We start from the raw sequence: 14,012 nt of genomic DNA on the forward strand, positions 1-14,012 counted from the left end.
AATCTTTGAGAACCATTCATTGTATTATTCCACAGTGTGTCCACTTCCCTTTCAATTGGACAGCTAGGACATTTTCTTGCTTCCATCAACAACATTTTCCTTCAGTAAGAAACCACATTTATCCAAGAGCACCCATTCATCCCTTATGGATAGCATCTTTCAATTCTTTCCATCTTCCCTCACTCATAATAACTTTTATGGGGCAAGGGCATAGTGATAATTGTTAGAGTGTATTTTAAACCAATTTTATCTTCGCAGTAGAAACCAGGTATGCGTGCAATTTAATTTAGGGCTGTGGAAATGATTTCCCTAACTAGGACTAAGGCACTGACAATGGAGAAATTTCAGAAATAAAACTTGGAAAAGACTCGGACTTACCGATCTCAGACATTGTTATCCCGGGAGCTAACTGCCCGTTGTTGAAAGAGCTATAGGTAAACAAGTTGGGTACGGATGTGAGGTCATAGATAGGTTCTTGCTTTATCTGTTTGATTCCAGTCATGTCCAGTCCTGACTGATCGGGAGACGGTTGACCGGAATCTATGTTGTAGTAACCCTCGGACTTGGGCAGGTCAATGACGTGCCCGTTGGCGTATGTGCCGCCGGTCTCGGTGTTCAGGTTGCTGAGGCCATTGCTAATGCTGCTGCTGTACACCCTGGCAAGGGCCTCTGCCTCCCCACTCTGCTGCTGCCGCTGCTCCTGCAGCCTCTGCTGATGCTTCTGCACCTCAGCATACAGGCTGTCCCGCTGCTTCTTGGACATCCTCCCAAACTTCACAGCTAGGACGGAGAGAAGAGCAAAAGACAGCAGTGTGGTTACCATTCTCTTTAGCCACTTCCGCCTGAGACATGCACGGCTGTCTCTTCAGTATCCCTGTTGTTGCCAGACAGACGTCCACTCATTTACATTTCACATTAAGGGGAAAGATTATGTTTGAAAGAGTGTGTTGGTTTGTATCCCAGTGATAAAACCTGTGTGCTGTTCAGTTTTCTACCACTGTAACTGATACCTGAGACGATCAACAAGTAGAGAAGTTTATTTTTGGCTCATAGTATTCATGGCTTTTGTGACAGCGGCAGAGCAGGATACTGTGCTGGGAATGTGTGACAGAGGAATTCAACCCCACCCCAAGGAGGTGAAAAAGAAGAAGAGGAAGGGCATAGGTCGCAGTATTTCCTTCAGAGTCATGCTCACCAATGACCTAAGGCCTCTCTGTAGTCCCCACCCTCGAAAGGCTCCACTACCACTCATCAGTGTCAAACTGGAAACCACATCCTTAATATATGTTAATATGCGGACTTCTCGGGGACACTCAATATCTAATTGGTGACAGTAAGCTAGGAAGAAATGTTAAAATGAGTATTACTTGTTACAGGCATGAATTGGAAGATGTATATACCCCTGCCCGCTTCCTTTGTGACTAGCACATGCAAGAGACAACACAACAAGTCTCCCAACACTGGCGCAGGGTTCCTGCTATTAAGATGACCTCCTTATCAATACTGACACGAGCACTGGGATTGCAAGGACCTTGGGAGGAACCTGTTGTTTCAATTTGGGACATGATTTATTGGGTAAGAACAAGGATGCAGGGAGTGTGACAATGCTGTCAGCTGCTGGTGTCTAGATGTTGGTGAAAGAACCTTTAGACTATGGCATTCGCATGCACTCAAGCCGAGTGAGCAAACAGGAGCTACTGTCCTCCTCTTCCCCATTCTTGAAGCTCAACCATAGGTTCATTTTCTCTGTCTCTTGCGGCTAAACCCTCTGGCATTTTGTAGGGAATCGAGGAAGAGGCTTCACAGGGAAGAAACCCCCATGTACTGCTTCCTTTTGTGTGCAGAGTAAACCTCCTGAACTGTTTTGGACAGTGACTTCTTTTGCATGAGCAGTCAACCTCCCTCCTTTAGCATGTGGGCATCTCAAGTGCTGGGCTGCCAGGTTCAAATCACATTACCAGTGGTGGGACTGTGGTCATCTTGGAGACGCTCATCTGAGTTTGAGATTTTCCTTTGGTGGCAGTTTCCCCAAGGTTTGTTGAAGTCAGGACCTCAGAGAGTTTAGGAAGGGGGGCAGATGAATGTAGAAATAGATGGGGATTCAGTCATTGTGGTTCGAGTTCTTCCTAAAAACTGCCACACAGGAAGTGCTTCCAGGCTCTCTAGCTCAGAGGGCTCACAGAGGAGGCCTGCCTGCATTAGGAGGATGCTGGCATTCACACTCCACAGCATACATGTTCCCCCTGGCATTGAGAATGATGCTATCAAATCTTATCTGAGCATGGGCTGTTCAAAATGGAGGCCACAGTTCCTACGGAGATGTGTGACTGTGTAACAGGTTGTGCACAGGATATTTAGATACTCTTATGTATAGTGGCATGTTTTCTCCCTTCTTGCTCAGTCAGTCAGACTGAGGCTATGACTGACTGGACTTTAATACTCCCAGTAGTTCCCTCTCTCTTTGTCCTCCTTAATCTTTCTAAAAGAAAATCCTTCACCCTGGCTTTCCAATGCTGCCTAAGTAGGAAGATGAAATAGTAATTATCTAGTAGTTTTTTTCTTCATGAAGAGAAACAATCTAATTAACTACTAACAAACTCTCCTTTCCCCTCTCAGTTGCTGCTTTTCCTCAGTCTTGATTTGGTTTAGGTTGTCCTGTTTAACTTGTTATGTAGACGCTGCTCTTGTTAGAATTCATTCATGGAGTGTAGTGGTATTTGCACTTGGCCATGGGCAGAATTCTACAGAATGGTTGCGGTAACTTTTCCTTGTACTTTCATATTATGTCATTCTAAATAGTTTATGTATTGTTTTCTAGAGGGAAAGACCTTTTTTTTTTTTTTAAAATCATGAAAATAAAAGAATGTTATCCATTGGCTCAGGAGAACGGCATCCCAAGAAAGCCATGATGCTCCTCTTCTCTATTTGTGACCTTTGCCCTTTTGATTCTGTATTAGCTCAGATGGTCCTTGTGAGCATGGTCTCATGACTCAAGAACTGAGTCTACTGCATGAGATTAAAATGTAGTAATTTATAGACCAGTGTGCATTTACTGGTTTAAATCACAGGAATTAAAAAATCCAGAGTTTTTCATGGGATCAGACTGCCTTTAAGCTATCCTTGCTATTCAACCCTCAATTTAGAGTTGTACGTATTTCGAGGCAGAGGGATTGTATTAATGACCCCAATTCCTTTCACCTGCATCCTTTCATGTCCTTCTTCATGTCTACTCCCAATTTCTCTTCATTCTGTGCAGCCGTGATGCCCAACCCCAGACTCCCAGTCATATGACCTGTCTAGGTCAGTGGGTTATTGACAAATGTTTTACAGGCAGAGACTTGAAAAGGGCCTGTTTGACTGGGTACCTTACCGTGGCAAGGGCACGCCTGTACTAGATCGCTCAACAATAGGCTGTATGAAGCCGATTCAAGCCTCTTCCAGCACCACAGCGAGGCCATCAACTATCAGCAGGGTCATAGACTGACCTGCTGCCACAGCATGCCGACGACATGTGCTGTTAACCATAGGCCTTGTAATTAGAGCTAATGATGTTGGAAAAGCATGTCGCCAAGGGCTCTGCTGTAATCATCTGAAGACACAACAGGAAAAAAACGGTATATCTTCAGTACAAGGCTGACTTGTCAGGTGACTGAGCAATTGGAATATCTAGACTAAAGCAACTTAAAGTGACTACAGTTTGGAATTCTCAGGTTTTGGTTTAAATCAAAGGCTTTATAGACAATGACTACAGAACTACTCTAGGATGAGTTTTCCATCTATTTCTGAAAGGTGCTTCTGTTTTAGGTCCTTTCCTGCAATAAAGCTGGCAATATACCTGGAGGGGGAAATGTACAGTAGACCAAGAAAATGTACCTACTGCACTTCCCAACATAGAAATATTTCCTGGCTACTGTGCAGACACAATGATGTATTCCAAGCTCCACTTTAACGGAGGCCATGTCCCGTTGTATCTCCAGGTATTTCTGTGCGTCTTATCTCTCCATGGGTGAGCACAGCACATCTTTTAACTGTTTGCTTTCTAACCTGATTTGTTCAGCTAATTGCATTCACTTGAGTAGAGACAGTTTCTTAAACTACCACCTCTTAAGGAAACAAGTACAATTCTGTGTACGTTGCAAGAGATTTGCAAGTGCTTGGGCTGACGGCGTCAGCACACAATACACACTTAACCTTTATCTCAATCCCACACAAGCAAAGAGCGCTTCTATGTGAGAGGGGCAGAAATCACTCCACTTTTGTCGAGAGTGTGGGATTTGAAGTCGAACAGAAGTTTTCAGGGTAACTGGAAATTAGAAGTCATCTCTCCGTCCAACATCTGTACGCCCCGCTGCATGAGAACGGAGCAGGTGTTTTTGAGACTCTAGGTGCACAGCCATCATCCGTGACTCAGGGGTCATTTTGGAAATTGTTGTATCTCACTGTCTCTCGGTCTCTGAGTCTTCAGGTTTCCACCTGCTGTTTTCTGATTAAACTGATCTTAGCTTAAATCTTTCAGCATTGGAGATAAGCCAAAACCTTTAGGGATCTAATCTTCATACCGGAAGTCCGAGCCAGTCTACTAATTTCAGCATCTCTCTCATGTCATCCAATCCTCATGCAAACTTTAGATGCACAGGGCAGCTTCTGCTATAGTAGTCACAAGGCAGTGGTGCGACTGACTATTGAGCACATTCAAGGAAGAAGTATGACTAAAGGCCTGATTATGGAATTTTAGTTGAAATGTAACTCAGTTAGTGATATAGGTCACATGATCCGGTCCTGACATTTTTCTGTGAAGCTTGTCTGTGCACAGGGCATCTAGTGTTTTCCCAGGGATGTGTCAGCTACGAGAACATACTTTAGATATTTAAATATTATAAATTAAGTTAATTCTTCACCTTCTATTTTTGCATGGTAAATATTAGACTTTGTATTTTTGAGGGTGTATATAATATCTTCCTATTGATATCAAACATTTCTCTACAAATGGCTCTGCTGAGGATTAATTTGTGAAGAGTTCAACTGACAGAAAAGCATAAGTCAGGTATGGAGGCACACGCCTATACTGCAAGCATTTGGGAGGGTGAGGCAAGAAGACCATCTTTGGTTACACAGTGAGTCTGAAGCCAGCCTGGACCATAGACTGGAATTCTATTTCAATACGCAAACAAGCAAACAAAACCAACAAACAAAATATACATCACAGAGGAGAAGTTTCAAGATAGGTGGTACCTGTTCACCTACACTTTTGCCACTTTACAGCACAAGCACACATATGTATTATTTCAGATACATTCAATTTTTTTTCTTTAATTCTTTGCGTAGGTAGATTAGAACAAATTTGTAATCCCCGAGTTGGATGTCTGCTCATATATGCAGGAGAGGATACAAAGTCTATTGTTTGAATAGTAAAGCAGTTCTGTCTACCAGAAGCCGAGTTGTTTCAGTGGCCAGATGTGGTGAAGACAGAGCCAGACATGAGTGGCAGACAAAAACTGAACGAACCAAAGTGAACATACTACTGTAGCATTGAGGGAGATGTGAGGACATCTTATCCTGTTCTACTTAAAGCACTGGGCCAGGATTTTCTGAGTCAGTGGATGGGAAGGATAATTAAAAAGCAGTGGGAGATATTGCACTGCTCATCCTTAAGTCCTGATTAGACAAACTTTAGGATTCTCCAGTTCCATATGCTACCATACTTATTGGGACAGAGAAACCTCCATCACTCCTGGCCCCAGTGGGATTTGTCTAGGATGCATGGCAATTCACAGTGCACTTTAGGGCTACAAGAAATCTGTGGTCAGTGTTCATATCCCAGCACTAAGGAGGCAGAGGCAGGAGGATCTCTGTGAGTTTGAGGCCAGCCTGGTCTACAGAGAGAGTCCTAGGACAGCTGGGGCTACACTGAGAAATCCTGTCTCGAAAAACAAAACAACAAACAAAAGAATGGGTGTTAATGACTAAAAATAAAGTGAAAAAAGAAGCAAAATTCTTTGCTTATGTGCTTGAATTTTTCATCTTGTTTCTTTCTTTCTTTAAATTTATTTACCAGAAGAGGGCATTGAATTCTATTACAGATGATTGTGACCCACCATGCACTTGCTGGGAACTTAGGACCTCTGGAAGAGCAGTCATTGCTTTTAACTGCTGGGCCATCTCTCCAGCCCCGAATTTTTCATCTTGTATCATAAGTCTAAGCAGTTGGTTGGATATGAAGGAGGGACACATACTCCATTATCTGGGTGGAAACACAGGACCCCTGAATACATTTGCGCTCTTCATAATGGCTCAGAATAGTGCAAATTCCTGGCTATGTGTTTAGAACAGCCAGTGAGCTGCCTCACTTCCCACGGAAGTGTCTTCTGCTCCTAGTGTCTGCATGTATTAGTAACTTATGGACCAGTCAGATGGCTCTGGTGGATGAATGGCTTTCTGTCTTTAGCACTGAAGACCTCCCATTCCAGGAAACCCATCTTTACTAGAACATACGCCCAGGTAGTCACTTACTACCTAATGCCTTACTTGGCCCATACTTATCCTAAATAGTGTAGGCTGTCTGCAAGCGTCTACCACCTTCCTTTTCTTCCTTACTTCTCAGGCAATACTGCATTTGATATGTTTCTGCTTTACTTCTTAATTCACGACCAGCACTCTGGTTCTCTTTTCTTTATATCCCCAATTCCCACAGTTAAAACTCTTTCAGTGGCTTGAACAGCCTCTAGCAAATCATCCATTTGAAAACTCTTAAGGACTAGGAAGGCAGAGACTTACCATCTCTTGACATTCCTAGGGCAAGACACTTCTGCAGGCGGCAGTGTTGGCAACGGTTCCTGTTGGTTCTGTCAATTAAACAGTTTCTCTGCCTTGGGCAGGAGTAAGAGGCATTGTTCTGCTGGCTCCTCCTGAAGAATCCCTAGAGAGGAAAAGAGAAAGCAAGAGCAGGAGATTCAGAGGAAGGGCGGCATTAGCATACACACTGCTGTACTTTCTACACCAAGTATAGCTGACTTTAATCTTTCAAAAGTTTTCTAATGCTTCTTGGAGAGCTTCTAGATGGTTCTGAGCAGAATATATGTGCTTATACATGGGCAGTTGGCGGGATCTTTCCTTCAATTGTCCTCTCGCTCACTCATTCAATATTTACTAAAGGAATTTCTTTGAAGAGAACAGGGAAAGAATGTTGAAGAAGCATGTCACTGCTAAACCAAGTAGGCCAATGGCCATCTGGGCTTGGGTTTGAATTAAGGACTGTGGGTAAGCACAACATCAAGGAGTGTGGACTCAACATCTTCTCCACCCCCACCACATTCTAGAAGCTTTTTCCCCCAAATATTAAAAAATATATATTCAATTATCCAGAGTATGTATGTATGTTATGTATGTATGTATGTATGAATGTATGTATGTATGTATGTATGTATGTATGTATGTATGTATGTATTTATTTATTGAGGCTGAGTCTTATCAGGCAACTCTGGTATCTCTGGCCTCTGGCTACCCTGGAGCTGTCTTTATCTACTAGGTTGGCCTTGAACTCACAGAGATCTGCCTGCCTCTTCCTTCCAAGTGCTAGGATTATGTGTCATCCACATTGGGCAGAAAGTTGATCTTGAAATCCATGATGTATTTTATCAAAAGTAACATTATGAGTCAAAGAAATACTAACCACAACTCCATCAATGCAATGGAGGCAGTAAACAAATGCCTGCTCTTAGGTTATAGGATATAAGAGGTTTCATTTCAAGTAGGTTTGGATTCTTCAGGGTAGAAGAACTAAGACTACTCCCTGAAAGCTGTCACTGGGTTTATTGTTCTGTTTTGTTTTTTAATTCTTTAAGTACCAACCTCCCTTAGTTTCCTTATGAAGAAACCACAGTAAGGAAAATAAGCATTTCCCCCATTCCCTCAGGTAATCAGTTCCCTTATCATTGTTTGCTCTCAAAATGCCTACAGTGTAACAGTGAAAGTGAAAAGGACCATTGGCTAAATGATGTTAGGAGTATTAGGAAGAAACACAGAAAAACAAACAAACAAGCAAAACAGGAAAATAAAAACAGTGAAAGATAGCCCCTGCCCTCAGTGAGTCCTGAAATTGAACCCCTAACTTCTTTCAAACACCCATGTTTCCTCAGAAGAATGGAACAGGGCTGGATTAAATCAAACACATGAGAGAGCAATTTGGATATAAAACTCACGGTTCACTATAAATAAAGGCTATTAGAAAAAAAGAATGTTTCAATAGAGCATTAAAATCAATACCAATATGAAAGTTCTTATTAACTGTCTAAAGAAAGACAGGATTGATATTATTGATTTCATTTGCCTTGGACTTCAGTGGGGCTTAGCTGGGCACTATGGATGGGGCTTTGCTGACCTATAAGGAACCTTAGAATGGCTGTGTGCCTAAGGACCCCATGGAGAGAGATTCACAGTTGGTTTTGTGGTTTCAGCCCAGAGCCATTCGAGTAGGACTACTTTTACCTCTACCTCTTCACGTGTGGTGTTTGTTCACTACACCAGCGATTACACAACAGGGCTCCATGAATTCAGTTTGATTTGACCCTGAAACAGGAACATACCTAAGTCCCCAGGGACTGAAATGCCTGTTTCATACACCAGCAAAGCTGTCCTGAAACAGGACTGCAGTGGCTTGGAGCTGATTAGAGATGCCTTGGAATTTATATCTTAAGGAAGAATTGCTCCCTTCCCCTGCTTTGGATATTGGAGTGCCACTTAGTGACAAAGTTGGCAGGGAGGATGTTCTGAAGTCACAGCCACAAGTCCCCATTTACAGCCAATTTGACATTAATTATGAGTCATTTCTTGCTTATCTGTTGCTCATTATTGCAAATGAGATTTTTGGCATGAAAAATAGATTCTGTTTCATTTTCCTGAATGACTAGGAGCTGAATAAGTTTGTGGGCTGAAGTGATGTAGAATGGTTGCATATGTCGGCTGCGGAACACTATTACCAGACCCCAGAGGTTGGTAGCTGAATATGCTGACACTGACGTCTGATTCTGAATGGGCTTCCTACTCAAGAAAATGGTGGCATATTCACATGTGGGCTTTCCCACGAAGTAGGTAAAAGTACTATAGCCAGTTCGGTGAAAAACCTCAGAATACGCTTCCTAGTGGCCACGAAATTCCTTTGGTGTTGGGTTGAAAAGATGACAGGGTTACTTGTTCCTGCTGTTGTCATATTGGGTTATGTTTATGCAATATTTAAGAGCTTGTGTTTTAAAACTACATCGGAAAGTGAATATCTCTGCACAGTTTGAAGTCCCATATTTTAGAAATGTCTCGTATCATGAAATAATGAACTTGCAGAATTCGTATACAGATGACGTCAGTGGAAGTGATGTAAACTAGGCCGGGGCTCTTAAACCCACAGAACAAGCCTGTGGAAATGCCTTCACTGGAAAGAGTTCTCATTACAAACTTACTACTGCTTATGACAAACATCATTTGTCTGAGAAAAGGACTTACTATGGAGAGTCAATGAAACAGCTGACCTCTTATTTTGCTACATTGTTCCTATTGATGGAATTAAAAAAAAAGCATGATAGCAGATGATACCTAATTCTTCCTTCTAACTGTGAAGGAGGAATAAAGGGCCGTTTTGTAAGCTTTGACTAAGGATGCCACAGACCATCCCACTATGTTGACTCTTCTTTCTTCATTGCTACTTTTCTTTCTTCTTTTTCTTTTACCACCCACATTTTCAGCCCCGAGTACTCCTTTTCTAAGACTTGTGAAGGCATCGTCAATTTTCGAAGAGCAGTGCTGTCTTGGTAGCTATAGTGTTTTATATTTTTTTTACATTTGAAAACTCTCCTAAGATTATGATTGAATCCTAGACGATATGACTGTGCTCCATCTTCTTCAGTTTACTGAATGCAAATAAAGGATTCACCTTGCCTACATATTACCAAGACTTTGCCAGCGTCTTCCGTGCCCCTTGAAGATGGCACTTTAGTTTTGTTCTGGTGATGCCCGTCTCTCTAAAGCGCGTATGTTTTGAGCGCACCTGGCTTCACTCACTCTTTCCGTCCTAGCAAATTACTTTATTTTTTTTATTTTTTTTTATTTTTTATTTTTTTTATTAACTTGAGTATTTCTTATATACATTTCGAGTGTTATTCCCTTTCCCGGTTTCCGGGCAAACATCCCCCTCCCCCCTCCCCTTCCTTATGGGTGTTCCCCTCCCAACCCTCCCCCCATTGCCGCCCTCCCCCCATAGACTAGTTCACTGGGGGTTCAGTCTTAGCAGGACCCAGGGCTTCCCCTTCCACTGGTGCTCTTACTAGGATATTCATTGCTACCTATGGGGTCAGAGTCCAGGGTCAGTCCATGTATAGTCTTTAGGTAGTGGCTTAGTCCCTGGAAGCTCTGGTTGCTTGGCATTGTTGTACTTTTGGGGTCTCGAGCCCCTTCAAGCTCTTCCAGTTCTTTCTCTGATTCCTTCAATAGGGGACCTATTCTCAGTTCAGTGGTTTGCTGCTGGCATTCGCCTCTATATTTGCTGTATTCTGGCTGTGTCTCTCAGGAGCGATCTACATCCGGCTCCTGTCGGTCTGCACTTCTTTGCTTCATCCATCTTGTCTAATTGGGTGGCTGTATATGTATGGGCCACATGTGGGGCAGGCTCTGAATGGGTGTTCCTTCAGTCTCTGTTTTAATCTTTGCCTCTCCCTTCCCTGCCAAGGGTATTCTTATTCCTCATTTAAAGAAGGAGTGAAGCATTCACATTTTGATCATCCGTCTTGAGTTTCGTTTGTTCTAGGGATCTAGGGTAATTCAAGCATTTGGGCTAATAGCCACTTATCAATGAGTGCATACCATGTATGTCTTTCTGTGATTGGGTTAGCTCACTCAGGATGATACTTTCCAGTTCCAACCATTTGCCTACGAATTTCATAAAGTCGTTGTTTTTGATAGCTGAGTAATATTCCATTGTGTAGATGTACCACATTTTCTGTATCCATTCCTCTGTTGAAGGGCATCTGGGTTCTTTCCATTTTCTGGCTATTATAAATAAGGCTGCGATGAACATAGTGGAGCACGTGTCTCTTTTATATGTTGAGGCATCTTTTGGGTATATGCCCAAGAGAGGTATAGCTGGATCCTCAGGCAGTTCAATGTCCAATTTTCTGAGGAACCTCCACACTGATTTCCAGAATGGTTTTACCAGTCTGCAATCCCACCAACAATGGAGGAGTGTTCCTCTTTCTCCACATCCTCGCCAGCATCTGCTGTCACCTGAGTTTTTGATCTTAGCCAATCGCACTGGTGTGAGGTGAAATCTCAGGGTTGTTTTGATTTGCAATTCCCTTATGACTAAAGATGTTGAACATTTCTTTAGGTGTTTCTCAGCCATTCGGCATTCCTCAGCTGTGAATTCTTTGTTTAGCTCTGAACCCCATTTTTTAATAGGGTTATTTGTTTCCCTGCGGTCTAACTTCTTGAGTTCTTTGTATATTTTGGAAATAAGGCCTCTATCTGTTGTAGGATTGGTAAAGATCTTTTCCCAATCTGTTGGTTGCCGTTTTGTCCTAACCACAGTGTCCTTTGCCTTACAGAAGCTTTGCAGTTTTATGAGATCCCATTTGTCGATTCTTGATCTTAGAGCATAAGCCATTGGTGTTTTGTTCAGGAAATTTTTTCCAGTGCCCATGTGTTCCAGATGCTTCCCTAGTTTTTCTTCTATTAGTTTGAGTGTGTCTGGTTTGATGTGGAGGTCCTTGATCCACTTGGACTTAAGCTTTGTACAGGGTGATAAGGATGGATCGATCTGCATTCTTCTACATGTTGCCCTCCAGTTGAACCAGCACCATTAGCTGAAAATGCTATCTTTTTTCCATTGGATGGTTTTGGCTCCTTTGTCAAAAATCAAGTGACCATAGGTGTGTGGGTTCATTTCTGGGTCTTCAATTCTATTCCATTGGTCTATCTGTCTGTCTCTGTACCAATACCATGCAGATTTTATCACTATTGCTCTGTAATACTGCTTGAGTTCAGGGACAGTGATTCCCCCTGAAGTCCTTTTATTGTTGAGGATAGCTTTAGCTATCCTGGGTTTTTTGTTATTCCAGATGAATTTGCAAATTGTTCTGTCTAACTCTTTGAAGAATTGGATTGGTATTTTGATGGGGATTGCATTGAATCTGTAGATTGCTTTTGGTAAAATGGCCATTTTTACCATATTAATCCTGCCAATCCATGAGCATGGGAGATCTTTCCATCTTCTGAGGTCTTCTTCAATTTCTTTCCTCAGTGTCTTGAAGTTCTTATTGTACAGATCTTTTACTTGCTTGGTTAAAGTCACACCGAGGTACTTTATATTATTTGGGTCTATTATGAAGGGTGTCGTTTCCCTAATTTCTTTCTCGGCTTGTTTCTCTTTTGTATAGAGGAAGGCAACTGATTTATTTGAGTTAATTTTATACCCAGCCACTTTGCTGAAGTTGTTTATCAGCTTTAGTAGTTCTCTGGTGGAACTTTTGGGATCACTTAAATATACTATCATGTCATCTGCAAATAGTGATATTTTGACCTCTTCTTTTCCGATCTGTATCCCTTTGATCTCCTTTTGTTGTCTGATTGCTCTGGCTAGAACTTCAAGAACTATATTGAATAAGTAGGGAGAGAGTGGGCAGCCTTGTCTAGTCCCTGATTTTAGTGGGATTGCTTCAAGTTTCTCTCCATTTAGTTTAATGTTAGCAACTGGTTTGCTGTATATGGCTTTTACTATGTTTAGGTATGGGCCTTGAATTCCTATTCTTTCCAGGACTTTTATCATGAAGGGGTGTTGAATTTTGTCAAATGCTTTCTCAGCATCTAATGAAATGATCATGTGGTTCTGTTCTTTCAGTTTGTTTATATAATGGATCACGTTGATGGTTTTCCGTATATTAAACCATCCCTGCATGCCTGGGATGAAGCCTACTTGATCATGGTGGATGATTGTTTTGATGTGTTCTTGAATTTGGTTTGCCAGAATTTTATTGAGTATTTTTGCGTCGATATTCATAAGGGAAATTGGTCTGAAGTTCTCTTTCTTTGTTGTGTCTTTGTGTGGTTTAGGTATAAGAGTAATTGTGGCTTCGTAGAAGGAATTCGGTAGGGCTCCATCTGTTTCAATTTTGTGGAATAGTTTGGATAATATTGGTATGAGGTCTTCTATGAAGGTTTGATAGAATTCTGCACTAAACCCGTCTGGACCTGGGCTCTTTTTGGTTGGGAGACCTTTAATGACTGCTTCTATTTCCTTAGGAGTTATGGGGTTGTTTAACTGGTTTATCTGTTCCTGATTTAACTTCGATACCTGGTATCTGTCTAGGAAATTGTCCATTTCCTGAAGATTTTCAAATTTTGTTGAATATAGGTTTTTATAGTAAGATCTGATGATTTTTTGAATTTCCTCCGAATCTGTAGTTATGTCTCCCTTTTCATTTCTGATTTTGTTAATTTGGACACACTCTCTGTGTCCTCTCGTTAGTCTGGCTAAGGGTTTATCTATCTTGTTGATTTTCTCAAAGAACCAACTTTTGGTTCTGTTGATTCTTTCTATGGTCCTTTTTGTTTCTACTTGGTTGATTTCAGCTCTGAGTTTGATTATTTCCTGCCTTCTACTCCTCCTGGGTGTATTTGCTTCTTTTTGTTCTAGAGCTTTTAGGTGTGCTGTCAAGCTGCTGACATATGCTCTTTCCTGTTTCTTTCTGCAGGCACTCAGCGCTATGAGTTTTCCTCTTAGCACAGCTTTCATTGTGTCCCATAAGTTTGAGTATGTTGTATCTTCATTTTCATTAAATTCTAAAAAGTTTTTAATTTCTTTCTTTATTTCTTCCTTGACCAGGTTATCATTGAGTAGAGCATTGTTCAATTTCCACGTATATGTGGGCATTCTTCCCTTATTGTTATTGAAGACCAGTTTTAGGCCGTGGTGGTCCGATAGCACGCATGGGATTATTTCTATCTTTCTGTACCTGTTGAGGCCCGTTTTTTGA

At 41.8% G+C, this 14,012-nt stretch overlaps 1 protein-coding gene across 1 annotated transcript in view; it reads right to left on the minus strand.

The window, feature by feature from the left end:
- Nucleotides 1-14,012, minus strand: part of Rorb (RAR-related orphan receptor B) — a 180,758-nt gene that overhangs the window by 39,625 nt on the left and 127,121 nt on the right. The window contains exons 3-4 of the mRNA NM_001270958.1: nt 6,775-6,916; nt 379-780 (exon numbers count right to left, since the gene is read on the minus strand). Coding sequence (NP_001257887.1) covers nt 379-780; nt 6,775-6,916 — 544 coding nt within the window. The remainder of the gene's footprint in view (nt 1-378; nt 781-6,774; nt 6,917-14,012) is intronic.

This window comes from Rattus norvegicus, chromosome 1, assembly GCF_036323735.1.
Source record: "Rattus norvegicus strain BN/NHsdMcwi chromosome 1, GRCr8, whole genome shotgun sequence".
In the NCBI taxonomy this organism is placed as follows: Eukaryota; Metazoa; Chordata; class Mammalia; order Rodentia; family Muridae; genus Rattus; species Rattus norvegicus.